Source organism: Amphiura filiformis, chromosome 9 (assembly GCF_039555335.1).
Source record: "Amphiura filiformis chromosome 9, Afil_fr2py, whole genome shotgun sequence".
Lineage (NCBI taxonomy): Eukaryota > Metazoa > Echinodermata > Ophiuroidea > Amphilepidida > Amphiuridae > Amphiura > Amphiura filiformis.
In genome coordinates, this window is record NC_092636.1 from 14,995,546 (window position 1) to 15,020,809 (window position 25,264).

Consider the following 25,264-nt stretch of genomic DNA (forward strand, 5'->3'; position numbering starts at 1 on the left):
CAGTGTGTATGTGTTTAACAGAAATGGGATATTAAGTGTCACATGTTCCGCACCATTTTGCCAGTGTGTTTGTGTTTAACAGAAATGAGATATTAAGTGTCACATGTTCTGCACCATTTTGCCAGTGTATGTGTTTAACAGAATGGGATATTAAGTGTCACATGTTCTGCACCATTTTGTCAGTGTGTATGTGTTTAACAGAAATGGGATATTAAGTGTCACATGTTCTGCACCATTTTGCCAGTGTGTATGTGTTTAACAGAAATGAGATATTAAGTGTCACATGTTCTGCACCATTTTGCCAGTGTATGTGTTTAACAGAATGAGATATTAAGTGTCACATGTTCTGCACCATTTTGTCAGTGTGTATGTGTTTGACAGAAATGAGATATTAAGTGTCACATGTTCTGCACCATTTTGCCAGTGTGTATGTGTTTAACAGAAATGAGATATTAAGTGTCACATGTTCTGCACCATTTTGCCAGTGTGTATGTGTTTAACAGAAATGGGATATTAAGTGTCACATGTTCTGCACCATTTTGTCAGTGTGTATGTGTTTAACAGAAATGAGATATTAAGTGTCACATGATCTGCACCATTTTGCCAGTGTGTATGTGTTTGACAGAAATGGGATATTAAGTGTCACATGTTCTGCACCATTTTGTCAGTGTGTATGTGTTTAACAGAAATGGGATATTAAGTGTCACATGTTCTGCACCATTTTGCCAGTGTGTATGTGTTTAACAGAAATGGGATATTAAGTGTCACATGTTCTGCACCATTTTGCCAGTGTGTATGTGTTTAACAGAAATGAGATATTAAGTGTCACATGTTCTGCACCATTTTGTCAGTGTGTATGTGTTTAACAGAAATGAGATATTAAGTGTCACATGTTCTGCACCATTTTGCCAGTGTGTATGTGTTTAACAGAAATGGGATATTAAGTGTCACATGTTCTGCACCATTTTGCCAGTGTGTTTGTGTTTGACAGAAATGGGATATTAAGTGTCACATGTTCTGCACCATTTTGTCAGTGTGTATGTGTTTAACAGAAATGAGATATTAAGTGTCACATGTTCCGCACCATTTTGCCAGTGTGTATGTGTTTAACAGAATGGGATATTAAGTGTCACATGTTCTGCACCATTTTGCCAGTGTGTATGTGTTTAACAGAAATGAGATATTAAGTGTCACATGTTCTGCATCATTTTGCCAGTGTGTATGTGTTTAACAGAAATGGGATATTAAGTGTCACATGTTCTGCACCATTTTGTCAGTGTGTGTGTGTTTAACAGAAATGAGATATTAAGTGTCACATGTTCTGCACCATTTTGCCAGTGTGTATGTGTTTGACAGAAATGAGATATTAAGTGTCACATGTTCCGCACCATTTTGTCAGTGTGTATGTGTTTAACAGAAATGAGATATTAAGTGTCACATGTTCCGCACCATTTTGTCAGTGTGTATGTGTTTAACAGAAATGAGATATTAAGTGTCACATGTTCTGCACCATTTTGCCAGTGTGTATGTGTTTAACAGAAATGGGATATTAAGTGTCACATGTTCTGCACCATTTTGCCAGTGTATGTGTTTAACAGAAATGGCCCAGCAAACACAAAAACGTTTTAAAAACGTTTTAAATAGGTTATTTTTGGCTTTTGGTTTAGATAAAACGTTTTAATAACATTAAAATGTCGGGTTATATAAAGGTCATGATAACGTTTTAAAACGTTTTGTATGAAAACACACTACAACAATATTTTTAAATGTTTTAAAAAAATGTTATTGTAAACTATTTTTGCAAACATTTTTGCAAAATATTGTGTCAATACTTAAATAACATTATATTAAAACATTTGAACCCAGCAAACACAGAAATGTTCTTAAAATGTTTTTTTCAAAACCTTTTAATAACATTTAAATGTCGGGTTATATAAAGGTCATGAAAATGTTGTTAAAACGTTATTGAAAATATTTTGGGCAAACATTTTTCGCAAAATATTTGTTCAACCCCAAAATAACATTCTGTTTAGAATGTTTTGTATCAAGTTTTCAAGAATGTTTTTGGAATGTTATTAAAATGTTTTTATACCCTTTATATAACCCCGACATTTAAACGTTTTTTTGTAAAACATTTTTGTTTGCTGAGCAGTAGATTATCATAATATGTTTTTTAAGGTTATGAAAACGTTTTATAACCTTAATATACCCTTATTTAACCCGACATTTAAACGTTTTCTGACAACCTTTTATAACCTTTTGCGAATGATGTCGAAAACATTTTGTGTTTGCTGGGGGGATATTAAGTGTCACATGTTCTGCACCATTTTGCCAGTGTGTATGTGTTTAACAGAAATGGGATATTAAGTGTCACATGTTCCGCACCATTTTGTCAGTGTGTATGTGTTTAACAGAAATGAGATATTAAGTGTCACATGTTCTGCACCATTTTGCCAGTGTGTATGTGTTTAACAGAAATGGGATATTAAGTGTCACATGTTCTGCACCATTTTGTCAGTATGTATGTGTTTAACAGAAATGGGATATTAAGTGTCACATGTTCTGCACCATTTTGCCAGTGTGTATGTGTTTAACAGAAATGGGATATTAAGTGTCACATGTTCTGCACCATTTTGTCAGTATGTATGTGTTTAACAGAAATGAGATATTAAGTGTCACATGTTCTGCACCATTTTGCCAGTGTGTATGTGTTTAACAGAAATGGGATATTAAGTGTCACATGTTCTGCACCATTTTGCCAGTGTGTTTGTGTTTAACAGAAATGGGATATTAAGTGTCACATGATCTGCACCATTTTGTCAGTGTGTATGTGTTTAACAGAAATGAGATATTAAGTGTCACATGTTCTGCACCATTTTGTCAGTATGTATGTGTTTAACAGAAATGGGATATTAAGTGTCACATGTTCTGCACCATTTTGCCAGTGTGTATGTTTTTAACAGAAATGGGATATTAAGTGTCACATGTTCTGCACCATTTTGCCAGTGTGTATGTGTTTAACAGAAATGGGATATTAAGTGTCACATCCCAGCAAACACAAAACGTTTTCGACATCATTCGCAAAAGGTTAAAAAAGGTTGTCAGAAAACGTTTAAATGTTGGGTTATATAAAGGGTACATTAATGGTATAAAACGTTTTCATAACATTAAATAACATTTGTTGGTAATTTACTGCACAGCAAACACAAATGTTTTACAGAAAACATTTAAATGTCGGGTTGTATAAAAGGTATAAAAACGTTTTAATAACATTCCAAAAACATTTTTGAAAACTTGGTACAAATCATTCGAAATAGAATGTTATTTTGGGGTTGAAAAATATTTTGCAAAAAATGTTTGCCCAAAATATTTACAATAACGTTTTTAAAATGTTTTCACAACGACCTTTATATAACCCGACATTTAAATGTTATTAAAACGTTTTGTAAAAAACATTTTAAGAACATTTCTGTGTTTGCTGGGTGCAAATATTTTAACATAATGTTATTTAAGTGTTGACAAAATATTTGGCCAAAAATGTTTGCAAAAATAGTTTACAATGACATTTCAAAAAATATTGTTGTAGTGTCTTTTCATTTCATGACAAAAACCCGACATTTTAATGTTATTAAAACGCTTTTACATAAACCAAAACCCAAAATATAACTTATTTAAAACGTTTTAAAAACGTTTTTGTGTTTGCTGGGATGTTCCGCACCATTTTGCCAGTGTGTATGTGTTTAACAGAAATGGGATATTAAGTGTCACATGTTCTGCACCATTTTGCCAGTGTGTATGTGTTTGACAGAAATGGGATATTAAGTGTCACATGTTCTGCACCATTTTGCCAGTGTGTATGTGTTTAACAGAAATGGGATATTAAGTGTCACATGTTCTGCACCATTTTGCCAGTGTGTTTGTGTTTGACAGAAATGAGATATTAGGTGTCACATATTCCGCACCATTTTGCCAGTGTGTATGTGTTTAACAGAAATGGGATATTAAGTGTCACATGTTCTGCACCATTTTGCCAGTGTGTATGTGTTTGACAGAAATGAGATATTAAGTGTCACATGTTCTGCACCATTTTGCCAGTGTGTATGTGTTTAACAGAAATGGGATATTAAGTGTCACATGTTCTGCACCATTTTGCCAGTGTGTATGTGTTTAACAGAAATGGGATATTAAGTGTCACATGTTCTGCACCATTTTGTCAGTGTGTATGTGTTTAACAGAAATGGGATATTAAGTGTCACATGTTCTGCACCATTTTGCCAGTGTGTATGTGTTTAACAGAAATGAGATATTAAGTGTCACATGTTCTGCACCATTTTGCCAGTGTGTATATTTTTAACAGAAATGGGATATTAAGTGTCACATGTTCTGCACCATTTTGTCAGTGTGTATGTGTTTAACAGAAATGAGATATTAAGTGTCACATGTTCTGCACCATTTTGCCAGTGTGTATGTGTTTAACAGAAATGGGATATTAAGTGTCACATGTTCTGCACCATTTTGCCAGTGTGTATGTGTTTAACAGAAATGAGATATTAAGTGTCACATGTTCCGCACCATTTTGTCAGTGTGTATGTGTTTAACAGAAATGGGATATTAAGTGTCACATGTTCTGCACCATTTTGCCAGTGTGTATGTGTTTAACAGAAATGGGATATTAAGTGTCACATGTTCTGCACCATTTTGTAAGTGTGTTTTTGTTTAACAGAAGTGAAATATTAAGTGTCACATGTTCTGCACCATTTTGCCAGTGTGTATGTCTTTGACAGAAATGAGATATTAAGTGTCACATGTTCTGCACCATTTTGTCAGTGTGTGAGTGTTTAACAGAAGTGAAATATTAAGTGTCACATGTTCTGCACCATTTTGCCAGCCCAGACACAGTCAGAGTTAAGCGCTCGATCGCCACATTTGGCGAGGCTGTCGTATTTGGCGATCTCACACTCCAAAAACACCCTGTAAATTTTTTTATTAAACCTCAGATTTCAATTAATTATATTTTCAATGCCTGTATACTTTTTAAACAAAAAATCTATATGCAAAGTAGTAAAATTGAGATAAAAAGTCAGTGTTAACTTCTCGGTAGAAACGTTTTGAGTACCTTGCCATATTGAATTCTCAACACATATTTCACTCATTCTGAACTTGTGCAGAACGTGTCACTGAATCCAGCCACAATCCCAAAATTATTTTGACCTTGCTTTATGATTTAAATCTATTTGCATCCGAGTTAAGAGATTATACATTGACCCATTTACCCTCAATTAATGTTGGAGATTATTTTTTAAGATGGATGCACTGGGTATTTTCACTCCAACTCGAAGTAAATCCACAAAAATGGCCGATTTTATCACAGCGTTAAGTTCATCTGAAATTTTAAAATCCTGTTACAAGATGCCATCTTTTGCATTTGATCCACAGAGTTTGACCGGATGGATTTTTAAGTGACCCGATGAAAATTTAGATAATTATGTAAGGTAACTATCTGTGATAAAATTATTTGTTAAGAACTAGTTGCTTTTGTGAAGGATCTAATTGACTGTGGATACCCTGTTATGTCGCCGTATTTGGCGATGCACATCGCCACATATGACAAGATTGCCGTATAAAGCGGTATTGCCCGATAGAGCGCTTATCCCCGACTGGACAAACGAGCACCTAAACAAATGACTTTGGTGCGCATAGTGAAGTCAACACTGCATAGCAACAATAAACGTGTGTGTCTGAAGTTGACTAGTGAAAACTTTTGCTGGTGTTTACGTATATGTGTTACAGGTGTGTTTTCACATACCATTATCTTGTATAGTCTTCGTTTGAGCTCTTTGGCAGTCAATAGGCAATCCAATCACTTCTACTTCGACATATGGATCAATTATCTGAAATAAATCAAGCATTTCATAACATACGTATTCGCCATTTTGGCAAATGGGAGTTTTGGATTGATTATTACAGATCTGGAAAGCAATTAATAAACTTTTACTAATATATTGATCATGTTGTATCGCCATTTTGTTTACATTCAAATTTCATGGAAAGTCCAAGAAAGTCATAAGTTTGACATTTTGTTCGTATGAGGATTGCCAATGCAAGAAAACCTTATCTGCCATTTTGGTTCCAAAACGAGGTTCTCCCTGCAAATTCTTTTGCAAAAAGTGAATTTTTGTTTCTAGCAACACCCCAGAAGCCTTTTGCAAAGTGTATGCGGCAATTAAAGCACACGTTTGACAGGTGTACGCACACGCAACACACTCTTTGCAGGTAGAACCTTGCTTTGAGATGACCGTGCAATCGGCAAATAGGACCAAATCTAATGTGGTGCCTTACCTCTCCTCTATCGCCAAGCATACTCTGTGGTGGTTTAGGTAGCTGTTGTCCACTTATGATATGGATAGTAACTTGTGTTTTCTTCTTGCCAGGTACAGGCTCAGCACTATTGGGATCAAATGGCTTGGAATCTAAAACACAATAACAACCAATACAAACATTACACATATCCAAATGATAAGCTATGTTTATTCTTTTGGTATATTACTAAGACAAAATACATTCACTGGTAAATCCACTCATCATGCATCCCAGAGTCTATGCCTAAAGCATGCAAAATCAACCTATGTTGGGGCTATTATTGTCACTCTACACCCCAAGGTCTAAGGTGTCTGCATACGCACTATGTAGTCTAAGGTTTTTGCATACAACCCTTTATCATTGATGTACCAGAGTCTTTCTGCAAGTTGCTCGGTTATTGCACAACGGTGCACAGTTTTGCTAATGTTAATGGTTTTGCTTCCACCAAACCAAACAAACAAACAAGCGGACAGCCAAAGAAACAAAGAACCATCTGGGCGATATGTGTGGGGGCCAAAAAGCTAACAATGTCAAATATATCCCCTGTTTATAAACATGTATAAAACAGTTAGACAGGAAGCAATAAATCAACTTTGATTAGCCTAACAACTTACCATCTCTGAATGGATATGGCTTGAGTACATAACCGCAGTTACCATTGCCACTGAATAGAGCCTGTGAAACCTGCATTGGTCTGCCTTCTGTTTGGTAGTTCAGTGCAACTAAATAATAAAACATAACATATATGATTAATAATGAGTGGTGAATTATGAGTGCATCCTAACCTTTGCCATTATTTGGCAATATAGAACAATATTGATCAAATATTATCTTTCAATCATCTTAGGCTATAGAGGCCTTGCATGTGACGTATCATCCCGTAAATATGGCGGACTACTCAAATGCATTCAACAAAAGCATGATTGCAATCTACCGTGACAGTTTGTCTCACACACAAAACCCTGCACTACGATCAAATAGGTTGATGACAACATTTTATTGAATGGACTGCACTCCGCCATAACTACGGTGAAGGACACCGGCTCAATTCCTTTGTTTGGAGCCAATCGATAATTTCATGCAGGGCCTCTATTTAAGGGTACATGCCCACGAGTTTCATTCAGGGGCGTGTTTGAAAAACGGCACAGCGCATTAGTAAAAAGAATAAAAATACTAAAATTTTCAACAGGCTTGAACCACTGCCACTTGCACTATGAATGCTAAAGATACCTATACTGTGCCACGGTGACTGTGGTTAACATTCGGCGATTTTCAAAGATATACATATCAACACGCTTCTAGTGTATTGAAAATTGATTTTGGTAGGAATGCGGTCATAGAAAGACATACGACTCTACTTGTCTGGTTGTTTTTATTTAATACAAATTAATTTTGATGAATTGAACTGGTACGACTCTTAGCACTCGTGATAAACGACGATTAATTTAGTAATAATAAAATGAAAACGCCTGGGTCATTCACGACGTGATTTGTAATTTATGTCAAAACCTGGGAGGACCACACACATCCGTGCTGCATGTATACGTCATGCAATCGATACTCAATGATCCAGACAATAGCGTTTGAATATACCGCCCTGCTTGACACATCTTGTCACTTAAGGGAAGATATACTATAGGCCTACCCTAATAGCTTACAATAGATACCCCACCGTAAATAGCTCTGTTCATTACCTCGCTGTGCTAGTTTATGCGCTTTCGGTACGCACTTTTGAACCCTATTTTGTTCAAAAATGATAGGAAGGGACTGTTTTCAGCTCAAATGTTGGTTATCAGCAGATGCTTAATGATACCGGGAAGTGTTGCAGAAAGGTAAGCGTACCGGTACTCTTTATCTTTTCAAAAATATCACATATCAATGAATTTAAATTTGAAATCCAAAAAGGAAATGTCAGGTCAAAATTCTCACCTTAGAATTATTGTGAAATAAAATCAAACCAAATTTAGGCTCCGCAAACAACGTCCAATTATTCCCATTGGTGTTTGCTACACGTGCATATAATAAATTATGATTTGGGGCTAATTTGAGTTTCAAAATACACCGAGTGATGTTTTTTGATCAAAAACATCGACAATTCAAGACTCTGTAAAACAAATCAAGAATTTTCTGGGATAATTGCAACTAAGTATAATGAAAGTTATGATCTAAGCTACCAGATGCATCATTTATTTCCTGACTATGATATTTAGTTGTGGGAAAAGATTACTTTAATGTTTTGGCGGGATTATTTCCCGCCAAAAATTTCAACCAAAAAGAGCATGTAGCCTTAATAAAAGGCACTTAATTTAATGCCCAAGTGACACATGGGCACCACCATCTAGACCTCCAAGTGATCAGTAGATGTGTTACAATGCCAACAGATAGGAACTTTTCAGACAAATATCATCAAAATTACTAAAAATATTTCAGGCTAATTTATTAAACATAGGGAGAATCTGCTTCTTCTTCTTCTTTCTTGGTTGAGTCGGCAGATTCAGACTGTACTATTAAATGCCAACTTATCCAGGAACCTAGGACTGAGTGCAGATATCAGAACCGGGGATGACCCCCTTTCTCTTTTCGAATAGCTCTGACACTTTAACGTGCACAGGGATGAATTCTCCTGAACACGGGACTAACGGCTTTACGTGACTTCCAAATCACAGACGTAGCACATACACTACCTATATCTGCACGTGCTAAGCAGTGTATGGGGGTGAGAAGAAATTCTACAATTAAATTATGTGATGTAACTGAACTTAATTGAAGGATTCCCAACCATATAGGAACTTTTTGGGAGGGAAGAGCATTTTCACCTAAGGCAAGCCCAAGGCTCGAACCCTCGTCGCTCGTATCTCCCGGCTGGCAGCGCAAAGCCATCTTGCCCTCGCTTTTTTTCTTATGTTTTCAAGAAATTTTTACCGATGGAAAAAACAATTATTACCAGAAACTCTGACAATAATACTACAAAGTTGTAAAAAAACTATCCATGCCATATTCACCATATAATTTGGACCAAAAATGGCATTGGCTGGGATTTTAATAGAATCTTCTGGTATAGCCCAAAATAAGGGGTGGAATTTTGCCTGTCCAAATGGTCCTACTGGATGGCTAAGAGCATTCTTAATCTTTCAGCTTGTTGCTACTGAGCAAACAGTTGCGTGTGAATTTGGGGTGATGCAAGTAATATGGGGTAACAGCCCCAGCAGAAACAGATCGGGTGAAGGTGAATGAGTGATGAATCTGTCAACCACCTTTTGAGGTTGTTAATAGAGGTGAATACATAGTAATGTTCGTAGTAGAAACAGTTCGGGTGACGATTTTGTGGGTGACCCCAGAAGTTAGCCTACTACAATACAGTGCGAACATTCAAAACTTTTTTCTGGAATTCCGCCCTCCACATTACATACATGGGTAGCAAATTGTTACCCTGCATTTACAGCGCAGTAGAAACAACCTGATGAAGGTGAAAGGATTAAAATGTGGGTGTAAGTGAAAGCGTAGTAATGTGAGGTGCTCAGTGTAAACACGCTGTAAGTGACTAACCACAGTGACTAATGATGTCTATGTAATGTAAACCTACCCAGCTGGCAGCCACAGTTCCACATTGGTTGCGGGTTGTAATTGCTTGAATCAATCCTGTAAGCTGACGGATAAACACGACACATGTGCCTTGTGGTAAAAGCTACAAATTCCGTGGGTTTGGTAGCGACCATATTGCATGCACGCATTTCACCAAGAGAAGGCAGCTCCCAGCATGGTACTGGATTCAAGTAGAAAAATATCAATATTGTAAAACACATATGGTTGTGTCAACTCAGTGAAACAAAGATGCAAGTATAACGGCTATTAAATGTTTTAATTAGTATTCACAAAGATAGATAGATAGATATATTTATTATTATCTTTTCACTCATTACATGATACAAGAATAATACATAAGAATAATACATTATAAAAGATATCAGGATTAATACATATATAATAAACTATGCATAATACAACGATGAGTGAAGGAATTACAGTAAAGGCCCAAAGGCCTGTAGCTCTGTAACCCCTTGATACAGGTATATGGCATTTATTTGACATGGCAGTAGGTTGGTAGACAACAAAAATGCCGAGTCCAACCAACTAGCTGTCATGTCCATGTCCACAAACAACGGTACATCTTAAAAGGAGTATTTCGTGATCATAGCATCCTGTTTTTATGACATTTTTCAGTAGATATCCACAAAAAAGCTTATTCCCAAAATGTCAGTTGATTCCGATTTTGCGTTTGCGAGTTATGCATGATGATGTGTATTACACTGCTCCATAGACAATATGTTGTAATTTCGTTCTGGTATACCAGAACAAAATTCAAATTTCATGATATCTTTGCTAAACGAATTAATCTGCAAGAAATATTTTGTACATAAACATTATGTAGCCAGAGGTTACCAGTGATATAAAAATCTCAAAAAATTTTTTTGAGAAAAGTGGGGGATGATGCTGTGAATCACGAAATGCCCTTGTAAGTGAGCTGGCACTGCCACTACATATGTGACACGATTTGCTCCATGGGGGCCAAAGGAGGCATTTTTGAAAATTGAGTTACTATGCTTATTACCGTATACAAACATTAGGCTATCATATACTGAAAACACCAAAGGTCTAGCATACTTGGTTCTATAGTTCCGAATCTTTATGATGTGTATTTTCTTATGTATTTTATTGTTTTTTGCTCCATATTTTTGCCTTTATCTCAATTTCAAATTTGCCGCCTTTGGCCCCCATGGAAACAGAACGTGTCAAATCGTATGTACCATGAGCAAGTGACAAAATGTGACCAGATCGGGTCCAATCAGGCTGATGTTGGCAATAATAAAACTGAGATATAGGCAAAAAGATAAGAGAAAAAACAAGAAAATGGACATATAAAAGGTTCATATCTTTGCAATCAAATATTGAAGAGACCTGGGATTCAACATCAGTAAAGTGTAGGTACTGTGCAAGGTAGTAATGGTAGTAACTCAATTTTCAACATTTCTGACTTTGGCCTGAGTAGATCTGATCAGGTCACAAATATTTAGCTGCCATCATAATGGAAAACTTCAGCGTGCAATTTCCCCCAGTATAAGATATGGAAAACAACTGGACAAATTAAGTTAAAAATGTTTTTTTACTATTTTATTTTGATAAACACAGCACAAGAAATAAGTCCCCCTCTCAACATGTCGACATAACAGTGTAAGGTTTCGTTTTGTACCAATAAAACTAACTTTGAAATAATTATATAACTGTTTACTAAGTGTTGTGTGAAAATGAAAGATGTCCGTGACTTCAGGGCTGAATGAGCTCAAATTGAAGACAAAAACTGCCCTTTTCAAAAGTCACAAAGTAGGCCTACACTTGTCACAACAGTTAATTCATGGTTTGTTACTAATGGGAAAACCCATGTGGTTGAGTGCAGTTTAAAATTCTCACCAAGTGAACATTTCCTCTCATGTGTGTCGATTCTTGATCATTCAGCCATGCAAATCCCCTTGGTGCAGAGTTCAGCACAGCGAGTTGTAAGATGATCAGTCCCGTGATCAGTCCCATTCCTTGTCCTAATACACCTTGCAGTTAAAAGCATAGGCCTACTTTGTGACTTTTGGAAAGGGCAGTTTTTGTCTTCAATTTAGGCTCATTCAGCCATGAAGTCGTGGACATCTTTCATTTTCACACAACACTTAGTAAACAGTCATATAATTATTTCTAAGTTAGTTTTATTGGTACAAAGTTTTATTTTATGATGTTATGACGAAAGTTTGAGAGGGGGACTTATTTCTTGTGATGTGTTTATATAAAACTTACAGTTTATGAATCCTCTGAAGTTAACAGACCTGGTAAGCTTGACCAATTCAGACAGCTGTTTACTCAACACAATACGCTTTTCCTTTACTCCTCGATGTGCTTGTTCGAGTTGTCTGTGATGATGGGGTGGATGCTGGACCATCAGGCCTCGGCTGGATTTGTAGAAAAAAAAGCTTTAAACTGATGGTTTTAAGCACAGGGTCTTATGCAGAAACTTTAATTAGACCCATGGGTGCGCAGCAGCAAGAATACCCCCATAATAGGCTAATTTTGAACGTTTTAGGCATATATTGCCGATGCAGATTTTCGCCATTTATTGCTGCTATTATCAACCATGTGAGCAACTTGGTAAGCTTACTACACAAGATAGCATGGAAATATCGGAATTTTTTTAACATCTTGGTTGAAAAAAAGTGGTGGGGGGGGGCATTTATTTGAGGGGGGGGACTATTTGACTAAATACGGTAAATAATGTGACCAGATTTTGACCAAAATGAACTCAAATTCTTGTTGCAAAACAATTCATATTAAGAATAATTTGCACCATCTAAGATGTCTCATTCATAAAACATCTGTCAAATAGGTCACAGTATAATACAGATCAATAGGCATTTAATTCAAATGTTGTTTAAAACCCCACCAAAATACTGTTATTCCTCCGGTCATACAGATTTTTTTTTAAAGTAGAGTCTGGCCTATCTGTGACGTATGGCTCTAAATTCATAAGCAAAATAGTCAAAAGTCATAGCTCCTTCATCCGGTTATCATGTAACGAGATATCCCAGATGGTTCAAACTATTCTTTATGTAAATTGTATCAAAAACCATACAACTGAGCAAGGTGCATTTTTGCCTATTCTTAGAGGTCAATTTATAATAGTATAACTGATTCTTGACCTTCATCATTGCTGCTTGACTATGGGTTTCATTCTGAAAATTGAATGCATTTGATTTTGAGTTGAATGTCATCAAAAAAGGAGGCAGTTCAAGTGACATGTTTATTTTGAACTGTAAAGCAAATCATAGTCTTTAATCATAGACACATGCTTTAAATTCTGGCCTTTATAATAAATTCCATACAAAATGTTTAATCTTTAATTGTAGCACATTGGACTATTCCAGTTGAAATCCATACACCCCCAATGGAAGACATGACCTTCTCACACAGAGGGTGTAGATTAAGGCCATGTCTTCCATATAGTGGGTGTATCAGTTGATTTCAACTGGAATAGCCCATTTTATATGCACTTGTATTCAGTAAACAAGGTTCGTTGTATCTGATCCGGAATTTGAACTTACTTGTGTACGTTTCAGCAAACACTGTTGCCTTTGTCAACACTTGATGAGAAGTGACTCCAGTTACTGTCAACCGAGACTAGAGGGATTTCCAGCGTGATTTTTTTTAGTTACCAGTTGGTTTTCCCTCTGGGGAAATTCTTATTGATCCCTGTTGCAGTGAGATAGATGATTCTGTCCGCCGTCTCTGTTCGTAGTTGTATGCCCATCTTAGCTTTCTACAGCTTCTTTAATACATCGTTTATCGGGAGGCTGAGCTCATTGGCACAACAAACCTTGTTTACTAAGTTTACTCTCCCGATCCTGATGAATTTATTCAATCATGTACTTACATTCATGGGCTATTCCATTTAAATCCACACTACCCCTGTAGAAGATTTTGGAAATGTCTTCCACAGGGGAAGTATGAATTTCAAATGAAATGAACACATTAGTCTGCTCAATCAGAGCTTCATACACCCTCTGAGAAAGATTCAACCTGAATCTTCCACAGAGGGAGGGTGAGTTTCAAATGGAGCTGCCTAATGTGTTCATTCCAATTATAATTCATACTCCCCCTGTTAAACATATTTCCAAAATCTTCCACAGGGGTAGTGTGGATTTTAAATGGAATAGCCCATTGTTCCACAATACCTATCTAGCCACACACAAACCACAGATGGGTGGGTGGTGATACTATTTATCCACTGTTATAAAAGGGAGGGGTGGGGGTCAAGCAGCTAATATCAAGCAATGATTCAGGGTGAAGGGTCAGTCAGGGGTTACCTTAATCTACTTACATCATCTTTATCCAAACTTGATGTCCTAGACCCAGGGGCATCTGAGTCTTCTGCATAAGGGGGTTCACCACTTTCAGATTCAGAGGAAGACTGAGACTTGGGCTTTTTCTAGAGGGAAAAAGCAAGTAAAGATTCCTTTGTTGTTGATGTCTACTTCTAAATCTTTCAGTTTAGTGGGATTTTTTTCTCAAAAATGAAAGATGGAAATACATGAAAGAAACTTAGATTTTAATTTCTGTTGGCATCATAACTTCTCTGGTGCAGGCTCGTAACTAGGGGTTGGATGCCCCCCCCCCCCCACCCCCAAAAAAATATCTCCAAAGGCCAAAAAGTTCCCATTTTTTATGGGTTTTCAGTCAAAACAGGTCCAAATTTTGAAAAAAGGTCCACTTTTTTACAAAAAGATCCACTTTTTCAATATCTGCCCCAGTCCACTTTTCCGAAATCAGCACCCCCACCCCTAGTTACGGGCATGCTCTGGTGTGTATGTCACTTATGGATTTGGTATTTCATTGACTGATGAGTATTTTAGCTTCTTGTTCCAGTTCGTAAGCAAACGACATCAATTCTTGTGTACCAAACTGCATTAAAATGCTCAATATGTACAAAATCATTTAGCGAGCAAGGAAATGTTATTTCTTTTGGGACAGTGGCGTCTGCATTTTTTCAAAAGTAGGAGATCCGCGAATCTCAATTCCCCCGACTGTTCAGAAATGTTTGGCTTGCTTCGTTAGCCGTAATAGGTATCTCCCAAATTTCCCCCAAAATGGGTGCATTTACCCAGGCTTATCATCGATAGTAGGGTGCCGCAGCCCCCTGGCCCATCCTTTGCACACACCATTGTTTTGGGAAGCTCTCAACATGAATTCAAAATTTGATACTGCATCAAGTTTCAGAAAAAGATGCAACTATTTGACATGCCTACTGACGACATGCTTACTAGCAGGTGGAGACGACTTGAGGGTTTCAACGATACAAGGGTGGGAGGGTGATTAGGGTAATTCACATAATACTTACTTTAAGCTTCAGTCTTCTTAATGTACCCGTAAGACTAGTTGCCTTGCCATTATTGCCACCAGATTGGCTAGTGTCTTCCTGCTGCTGCTCACGAGCCTGCTCAAGAGGAAAAATAATTATGGAATCATTTATGTCATTAAGGGCTGGGGTATGAACGTTTGGACAGTATTTATTTTGGGACATTAGAGCACATCAGACATATCGAATTGCATTCTGAATACGAAGAATGTCATTCTGATATCAAATAATTTTGATTTTTGAAATTAGCAATTTAATACACATTTTATGGCAAATCATTAAAATTGATATTTTTGATATTTAACAGTACTTGAAGTAAACTTTATAAATCTGATGATTTATACTTAAAGTGTATGTAGGTGGGATGAAAAACCGACGATCAATTGAAAATTTTGACCTTTCGTATTGAAGATACAGATTTTTTTCCCAAAACACCAAAAAAAAATTAGGTCTTTTGGGAAAAAATCCATATCTTCAATATGAAAGGTCAAAATTTTCAATTGACCGTCGGCTTTTCCTCCCTGCTACATACACTTTAAGAATATATCATTAGATTTATATAATTTACTTTAGGACTGTTATATATAGACAAGTAAAAATTTGAGAATTTGAGCTTACTGGAGGCATTTCGTGTTAAAAGTGGTTAAACAAGCTTTTTAAGATAATTCGAGGGTGCTGAATTTGAAAATGCTGTTTAACCAGTTCAGTTTTGGAGTCTTGGCCCTCAAAATTCAAAAAACAAAATGGCCACCATTTTCAACATATTTTTGATAATAACTTGAATTTTAAACAGCATAGGAGGTTAAAAATGGTGGCAATATTCATGTTTATGATGCAGAGGAACCTGAAGTTTCAAGTGGTATGGTTTTGCCACCATGTTGAATTCCAAAATGGCCGCCATTTTCATCAAGTTTATGCATTTTCTGCTATAACTTCGATAGTAGGGAGCATAGAAGTTTAAAAATAATGGCAGTACCCTTGTTTTTAATACCAAGGATTCCAAATTATCTGTTACCTACTATCTGTTGTAACTAGTCACGGTTGCCACTATCTAGAATTCCAAGATGGCCGCCATTTTCATCAAGTTTTTGCATTTCGTGTTATAACTTGGATAGTAGGCAACATAGAAGTTTAAAAATGATGGCAGTACCCATGTTTTTGATACCATGGATTACAAATTATCTGCTACCTACTACCTGCTGTAACTAGTTAGGGTTGCCACCATTTAGAATTCCAAGATGGCTGCCATTCATTTGGCAATTTCTGGGTGTATTTCAAAAAACAAAATTGTCATCGTTTTCATATATAAAGGGTACATTACGTTCTGTGGCTAAATGCACTTTTAATTTTAATTTAATATTAAATTAGTTTTCCAAGTGCATTTAAAAGGTTAAAGATTTCAAATTACCTATTATATTTACAATCGCATAAACTCATGAAACTGTGAACATTGGCACTTAATGTTACTTACGGCTAATTGTTCCCGTTAGGATCTTGGAACTATTTGATTCTTTCTATTTGACCTTTCACTTTGTAGTTCAGTGATTCCTAACTTTAATTGATGCCTTTTAAGGCAAGAGTGCAGAAACAGAAGAGACTTGAAAGTCTCTTCTGTTTCTGCACTCTTGTTGGCTGTTAAATTTAATGCACACGTATGCACTAACCATCTGTGCATGTTAGCTTAGCTTTCATGCAGCTGCAATTGTTTATACATCCATTGGTACATTTGCATGTTGGTGGTAGATTCTCCTGTGGACAACCCTTTGAGAATAGTATCACACGTGCCTTATCGCATCTGTGCACATCATCTGGCATGCACCTTGCAAATGAATTGTGCTAAGAGCTGTCAACAATTGCTTGAAACACCTGTCTTTTTGCCGTAGTCAGCAAGCTGTGACACACTGTCACAACCACTTATGAAGTAAAAGCAAGGCTTCCACTTGGCAAGGCAGCAGTTCCTGATGGATTTTGTGGATTGGGATGTATTTGGGCTTCTTACAAATCCTGCCTACATCCACAGCTGAGTGCATAGCATCTTGTCAAAATAAGCAGCCAGCAAGACAAGTATGTCAGGGTCACGTACTGAAACCACTACAGCTTCAGCATTTGTGTTAATGCAACGAAGTACAAAGTGAGTATCCGCCTCCTCATGGCCTCTAGGGCTGTTGTGTCCATACCTGAATCTGAAGATCTAACTTCTGTGATATGTCCAAATCCTCCAGCCACTACAAGTGTTGTGAGTGCAATTGATACAGCATTTGTCATAAGCTGTTGAGATAGGAGCGGCAAGATTTGCTTTATTCTCTCTAAGTGAGAGAAAGTTAGTCCAGTTATTCGATAGAGAACGTTGTGGTTTTCTGTTTACCCGGCATACTGGTCGATAGCCCGGGTTCGTTTTGTTCTGGTTCCAGTCTTGATGGAATCATGCTGGTATCTGTCAAAGGTTACCTCAGTCCTCTGAAACTCAGCCGCCACTACTTATACAGACTCCCATTCATGGCAGCAAGTGGAATTTGAACAGGCATAAGTTCATGCTGCAGAATCTGGTCCAAGTTGTACGTCCTGCCTTAGAGGCTGTCACAAGTCGCTGTATAATGATTCTATCTGCCGTAAGGGCCGTATTAGTGGCGTTGTTTATGGTGTCAAGTGCGCTGAAGATCAGGAGTGCCAAGCACTTTACATTGGTAAAACCGACCAATCCCTGCAGAGTCGCATATCCCAACTTAGACGCGCTAGTTTAAGTGGCAAAGATTCAGCAGTCTACAAACGAACAACCGTCCCTCAACAGGAGCGGGGGCTTTAGAGTGAATCCCGGGGAGTGAATCTGTCACATGGTTGGGATCAGGTCATCAAGCAACTTCCTCATCGATTGACCTGGGATGACCCTAAATCATCCATGGGGGGATAGGGGGGATAAATTCCCCCAATATTTTGCCAGGGGGTGGTCCATACAATCATCCCCCTCCCAATGTTGACGCCTGTATATGTGTGTTTCCAGCCAAATTAACATGGTATTTGGCCATTTTAGCCTAAAACTGTAAAAAGTGCAAATTTTTGCGCGCATTTGTACCATCATCTTATTCTGTTGCCAAAAGGTGCTGGATTCACTATACTTCAAAATGTTTTTTGACCCCCCCCCCTGTCAAACAGAAATCTATGCCACTAGCACCGGCCAAATCTTTGGTTGCAATATTCTACAGTACAGGAGATGGTACCCCCTTGCTGAAAACTTTGAATCATCATGACTTCTCCTCATCGAGGTTGTCACGCTCTTTTCTGGATGGTGTAAGCTCGTTGTACACATACTCACTTTCCAATTGGGAATGTTCCATCATCAGCACTTGCCTAATTTACTTGATATGCAAGTTCTCATGTTATATAAGAGAGTACCCATCTGCCTAATGCAGTGATACTTCTTGTGATACCTACAATCACACCGCTCCTCTTCCCAGTACCATTCAACCATTCTTGGCTATAATCAGGGGATACTTGGTTGAATTTCCGCCCGGACTCCTTTACAACGAAATTTCCTGCCTGGAATTCAAGGAGGACTTTTGGTGGACATGGTGAAAGGTAGCTCATTTCTGCCATATAAATGGTACCCCATTTGGCATAGTGGTATGATCATACCTAAAAAAGAAAGTTAGCATCCTACTGAAGGCATACAAGTGGAGATCCCAGACACCATCACGGTGTGCTCTGATGAAAGCAAGAGAATGCTCATCACCATGTCCATATATTGCCAGATGATGTGGACGGATGCGATAAGGCACGGGTGATATTTTCAAGGGTTGTCCACAGGAGAATCTACCACCAACATCTGATGCAGTAAGGCTTCACACAAAGTATGCACATTACCAGCTATTACCAGGCTTGTATTTGGAAACAAGCAGTCACCATTTCTCCAATTCTCCCCAAAGTAACTGACATGGGATGGACCTACATAGATAGAACCTGGCTCCACAACTGATGACACTACCTCCAATTCCCAAAGCATGTCGCAAGATAGTTTCATGCATGTATAAATGGCAATTGCAGTTGCAAAAAGGCTAAGCACATTTAACAGCCAACAAGAGTGCAAAAACAGAAGAGGCTAAAGCCATTAATCAGAGTTTGGAATCACTGTACTACGAAGTGAAAGGTCAAATAGAAAGAATCAAACAGTTGCAAGATCCTATCGGGAACAATTAGCCGTAAGTATAATCAAGTGCCAATGTTACCAGTTTTATGAGTTGTACGGTGTAAAGTATAGGCCTAGTAGCTAAAAAGCGGCCATTTGGAAATATTTAATCTTTTAAAATGCACTTGGAAAACTAATTCAATATCACTGTTTTTGTTCTAAAGAAATTAAAAGTGCATTTAGCCAGAGAAAGTAATCTACCCTTATGAAAACGATGACAATTTTGTTTTTCTGACACACATCCCAGAAATTACCTAATGAATGGCGGCCATCTTGGAATTCTAGATGGTGGCAACACTAACTAGTTAGAACAGATAGTAGGTAACAGATAATTTGGAATCCTTAGTATTAAAAACATGGGTACTGCCGTCATTTATAAACTTCTCGTTGCCTACTATCCAAGTTATAGCAGAAAATGCAGAAACGTGATGAAAATGGCGGCCATTTTGGAATTCAACATGGCAGCAAAACCATACCAGTTAAAACTTCAGTAACAATCAATTTGGGTTCCTCTGTATCATAAACATGGATATTGCCATCATTTTTAACCTCCTATGTTGTTTAAAATTCAAGTTATTATCAAAAATATGTTGAAAATGGCGGCCATTTTGTTTTTTTGAATTTTGAGGGCTAAGACTCCAAAACTGAACCGGTTAAACAGCATTTTCGTATTCAGCACCCTCGAATTATCTTAAAAAGCTTGTTTAACCACTTTTAACACGAAATGCCTCCAACCTTTTAATAAAGCACAAATTCTCAAATTTTGACCTGTCTAATATAAAATAATTGAAAAATATCAAATTTTTATAATTTGTCATAAAATTTGTATTATATTGTGATTTTTAAAACATGAAAATTATTTGATATCAGAAAGACATGCTTCGTATTCAGAATGCAATTCGATAGGTCTGAGGTGGTCTCATGTCCCACAAAAAATATTGTCGAAACGCAATAAACGCTCATTTTGGATCCCTTAAAGTTCCATGTTCCAAGGAATATCATCTTAAACTGAGCAGAAATATTGCATAAACATGTTCTTATAAGGTTTTTATGTACATGACATAATCTTAATTATAATACCAGAAGAATGGCAGGATTAAGATGCAATGTGATGAAGAATGAAACTCAAAACCGGTTTAGGTTTAGGTTGAAAGATTTGCATCAGGTATATCAACTTGATGTGGGGAACAAGACAAAGATAGATAAAAACAAATGCAGTATGTAAACCATGGAGGTGTACACTGACACTGCACTTGTAACAATCCAAAACTACAGGGATAGAAGACAAAAGTAAACAAAAATTTGGCTTGAATCTTTCTGTTTTTCTATATTGTAGGTATCCTCTTGTATCATCCTTTGATCCTTGATGTGTTTTGTACCGGATCCCGCTATTTCACAGAGCATGTTTTCCTGGTATGTTTTACATCAAGAGCATCACCCAAACATAAATATTAGACAATTATAATAAACAAAAATAAAAGGGTTTATTTGATCAAAAACCTGTAATGATGGTACCTTTCAGATAAAATCCTGCTTAAGGTGTAAAAATTGTTATGAAACCATTCTAAATATCTGTTAAGGGCTGTCTTTTGCTCAAAAGGGCAAATCCTGTTTAGGGTATGTTTTGAAAATCTCTGGTCATGCATGTGTACACTGTGAAACTTGGAGCCATACCATGACAGTACAATTCACCCTTTGCACTGATCCACCATGTTGCTACCAAAACGAGGTTCTCCCTGCAAACACATGCGAAAAAAGTGCATTTTTGTTTCTAACAATGCACCAGAAGGCTTTTGCAAAGCGTGCACAGTAATTAAAGTACACGTTTGACAGATGTATGCACACACAACAAAGTTTGTGTGTAGAACCTCGTTTTGAGATGACTTTGCAAAGGCTTGATAGTATAAAGCCATACCAATGATTTAGTGACTGCTTCAAAGACCAACTTACCTTTGCAGCAATTCTTTTCCATGCACTCTGTGATGGTTTAATTGGTTTCTTCTTCATCAATGCCATCTGTGCCATTGCCATGGATTCAAATCTTTGGGACATACTTCTCTTTTCAAGCTGTATATGGGAAATAAATTGGATATGAATAACTATTGTCATTTTACAGGGGAAAGAAGAATTATGCATCGCACACTAGCACAATTACACATGAATTTACAAATGGAAACATGACATGCATAGGCAGATATACCAGAATAAAAACTCAGGACATACCTGCCTGTGCGGGGACTTGGACCCCAGACCTCTCTCTTGTCATTTTTTTTGTCGTGATCCATTTATTGTAATGTATGTGTGCTTTTGTAACTTTTGACAAAATAGGACACGCTCATGAAATATATATGTGTTTGCTGCAGATGTCTACTGCACCTAGATTGTGCATATTGATCCAAAACATCATTATAACCATTGACTGCAATTGCCAATGTCTTTGCAAAATAATGCAAACTAAAAAATGTCTTTGCAAAATAATGTAGATATCTAGGAGGACATTCTTTACTGGTATTTCCTTCTACACATCACTGAGATTCATTGGAACATCATTTACCCATAAATCACTTATCATGCTTTGATCAATGGCGGCACCAGGACTTTTTTTCGGCGGTGGGGTGGGGGTGGGGAGTAAATGAATTTCAGAGAGGGCAAAATCAACCAATTTTGCACAAAATTGCCACAAAAATTGGAAATTTGGGTGATTTTGTGGTTTTTGGTTCAAAAGTAGGGGGCCCAAGAAAAATATTTGGGGGACAAATGCCAAACCTGTGCCCCCCTAGCACCACCACTGGCTTTGATGAGCGTTTACATGCTATAGCTACCTTAAAATCTTCATCCAGTTCATCAGCGCTATCTTCTTCACTGACTTCCCCTGCTTCACAGTCTTCATTCATGTCTAGGGGTAACTTCTTGGCCTACAATTCATATAAAAACAGTCCAGTAATGGTAAATAATCACTCAATGCAATAAAAGCAGGTATACATTTTGACTGTTCAGCACCAGAAGTGGGTAAGTGCAATAGCTGCCATGTGTAGCTGCCATGTGTAGAGGAGTACAATATACTGTGTGTAAATTGTCAAATGTTCACAGGGCAGCTATTGCAATTCTGACATTGAGCAGTAGCTTAACTGTTTTCTTTTTTTTCCCTGTACCTTTTTAATAGATTTGTGATATCTCATACAGCGATTTACAGGCCATGCAGATATTGACTGACTGGGTAGTTTACGTTTAATATTTCCATAAGAAAAAGAATTGTAATTTTTTTTTCACAAAATGTTAATTTTCACTTTCAGTCCTCTTTTAATTTTGGCCCAAACTAGCAAACTGGTGAGGCAATGTAAACAAGTTCCTATTTAATAACAGTGCATATGTCACCAATGTGAGCTGCTTTGTTGATCTTTTGATCAGCATATGAATATTCTATAGAATTATGATCCGGGTCTTTATCCCTGTTCATTGACATCTATGGTTTAATGCAGAGATACCTCATGAACATGCTAGTGCAGGGTGATATATTCAAAAATTGTTTTCACCTATTGCTATGGCAGATACTCCTGTTACATCATCACTTCTACAACGAATAGAAACAGTCAAGTTTGAAACTGACCACTAAATCTTTGCCATGGTCTATATGTCCATACTTTGGTGCACCTTAACTTCAGACACATAGGTAAGTATTTAATTAAGTTAATTGTGTATTGCATGTGTGCACACATGTATACAAGGGCAGCTTATTGGCATGCTTGCAGTGCCACTGCAAAAAAGCACTGACGTGTCCACCGATATTGATGTGTATCAAAGCATATTTGACTGCTCAGAAGCATATTCGACTGCTCAGATGAGGTCATCACTATACTGGTGGATAATATTTACATCCCAATGTTATTCCAATTCAAATCTCTCAATTTATACAAAATTTAAATTGACCGATGCTTTTTATTTCTTTTGAAATCCTATATACCTATAAGTATATGTTTTCCTATATTGGCCTAATTTGTATGGAAAAACTGAAAAATATAGCAGTGCAGCTTTATGGTCTATGCAAGCCATGGAATAACATGCATTATTATTTATATCAGGCTTTTTATCGCAACAACAAAACTGTGTATTGCATACTTTTTGCAAAGTTCCCGGATGCTTTACAATATTCATGAAAATATTGTACAGCATCCGGGAACGTTTACAGCTGAATATTGATCAATCGTATTTTTGGTGATACAGCGTGTTTATCACGAGCGTTGTATTGGATCATTGGAGCGTAGTCACGCATGGTACCACTATGACAACAACAATGGCCGCTCCTAGACCCGGGAGATTCGCAAGCCTCAGCGAAGAAGAATTTAACGAGCTTTTAAGGAATAAAGATTCTGAAAACACAATCAAGGCAACGAAAAAATCAGTGAATATTCTTCACGCATACCTTCGGGAAAAGGGGCAGCCTGAAAATTTTGAATCTCTAGACAAGGTGGAATTAGCGAAACTGCTGGAAAAATTCTACGCGGAGCTTTGGAAAACAGACGGTAATGAATACAAAACAGCATCCATGAACAGGATTCGTACTGGCCTGAATCGCCATCTAAAGAACGAGTGGCCTGGATTTATTGACATAATTAAAGACACAGAGTTTACGGATGCCAATGTTTCTTTCAAAGCGGTGTTGGTTCAGCTTAAAAAAATTGGCAAAGGAGATGTTAAGCACCATGCATCGATTGATGAGAATGACATTGAAACCTTGTATCGGTCTGGAGTTTTTAATCAAGATTCACCGGCTGGACTTCAATACAAGGTTTGGTTTGAGCTCATGCTATATATCTGCCGTAGAGGCAGAGAGAATTTAAGAGATTTGAAGAAGGGTCACTTTATCGTAGCTTCATGAACGTCTTATCAAAGCAAGCGGAGCTTTCAAAGGTGTACACAAACCACTGTATTCGCGCAACACGTATCACAATCCTCGATGGAGAAGGCTTTGCTACCCGAGATATATGCAAAGTGTCTGGTCACGCAAATGAAGGGAGTCTGGCAGGTTACGTTGGAAGGGTAAAGGATGCAAGGAAGCAGGACATGTCGGATGCACTGTCACGGTCGCTGGGCATAGGCCTGAAGATAAGTCTACAATCGCAAATACCGCCGGCCCTGCAACAGTAAGTAGACCTCCAGTGCCTCAAGCTGCAGCAGATATGGATTTCGTCAATGAGAACCAAGATTATGAAGTTATGGATTTTGTTGATCTTGAGCTCACCAGCTCGCAACTGGAATACATTGAGGAAATTGTTCACTCAGAACAAAGTCAGCAAATAGAGCAGAATGCAAGTAGTGGTGCTTCAGATGTAGAAATTGCTCTATCAACTAGCACTAACTCGGTTCCTTTGATCAGTAATAATACTAGTACTAGTACCACCACACATCGCACTATGCAGGTCCAGCAGCAGCACCCATTTGTGCTGAATAACTGCAATGTGACTATAAACTACTACAATAGATAACTTTCAAAACAGGACTGTAAATAGATGTTTGCTGTTGGATTATTTGAAACATCCACTTTAAAAAAAACTTGTTGAAAAATGTTGGTATTTGATTTTTGCCGAAAAAGTTGTTAAAACTGTTGGAATTTTTGTAAACGTTTGCTTCGTGTTACATGTTGAACTTTTGGAATTGGAACTTTTGAACATTTGGAACATTAACTGTTGGAACTTTTGAATGTTTGGAAATTAGGAACTTTTTATTGGAATACTCATCAGTAAGGTAAGTAAAAAGCCTGATATAAATAATAATAATAA

The 25,264-nt window shown here is 37.3% G+C and overlaps 2 protein-coding genes across 2 annotated transcripts in view; one reads left to right on the forward strand and one right to left on the reverse strand.

Moving 5' to 3' along the window:
• The window catches only part of LOC140160676 (uncharacterized), a 64,715-nt gene extending 49,190 nt beyond the window's left edge, over positions 1 to 15,525 (forward strand). The window contains exon 7 of the transcript XR_011860001.1: positions 15,431 to 15,525. The gene's annotated coding sequence lies outside the window, so the exon portion shown is untranslated. The remainder of the gene's footprint in view (positions 1 to 15,430) is intronic.
• The window catches only part of LOC140159989 (uncharacterized), a 102,257-nt gene that overhangs the window by 18,544 nt on the left and 58,449 nt on the right, over positions 1 to 25,264 (reverse strand). The window contains 9 exon segments of the mRNA XM_072183256.1: positions 5,807 to 5,891; positions 6,340 to 6,470; positions 6,975 to 7,082; positions 9,944 to 10,123; positions 12,199 to 12,350; positions 14,273 to 14,380; positions 15,279 to 15,385; positions 21,438 to 21,554; positions 22,310 to 22,402. Of these exon segments, the coding sequence (XP_072039357.1) occupies positions 5,807 to 5,891; positions 6,340 to 6,470; positions 6,975 to 7,082; positions 9,944 to 10,123; positions 12,199 to 12,350; positions 14,273 to 14,380; positions 15,279 to 15,385; positions 21,438 to 21,554; positions 22,310 to 22,402 (1,081 nt within the window).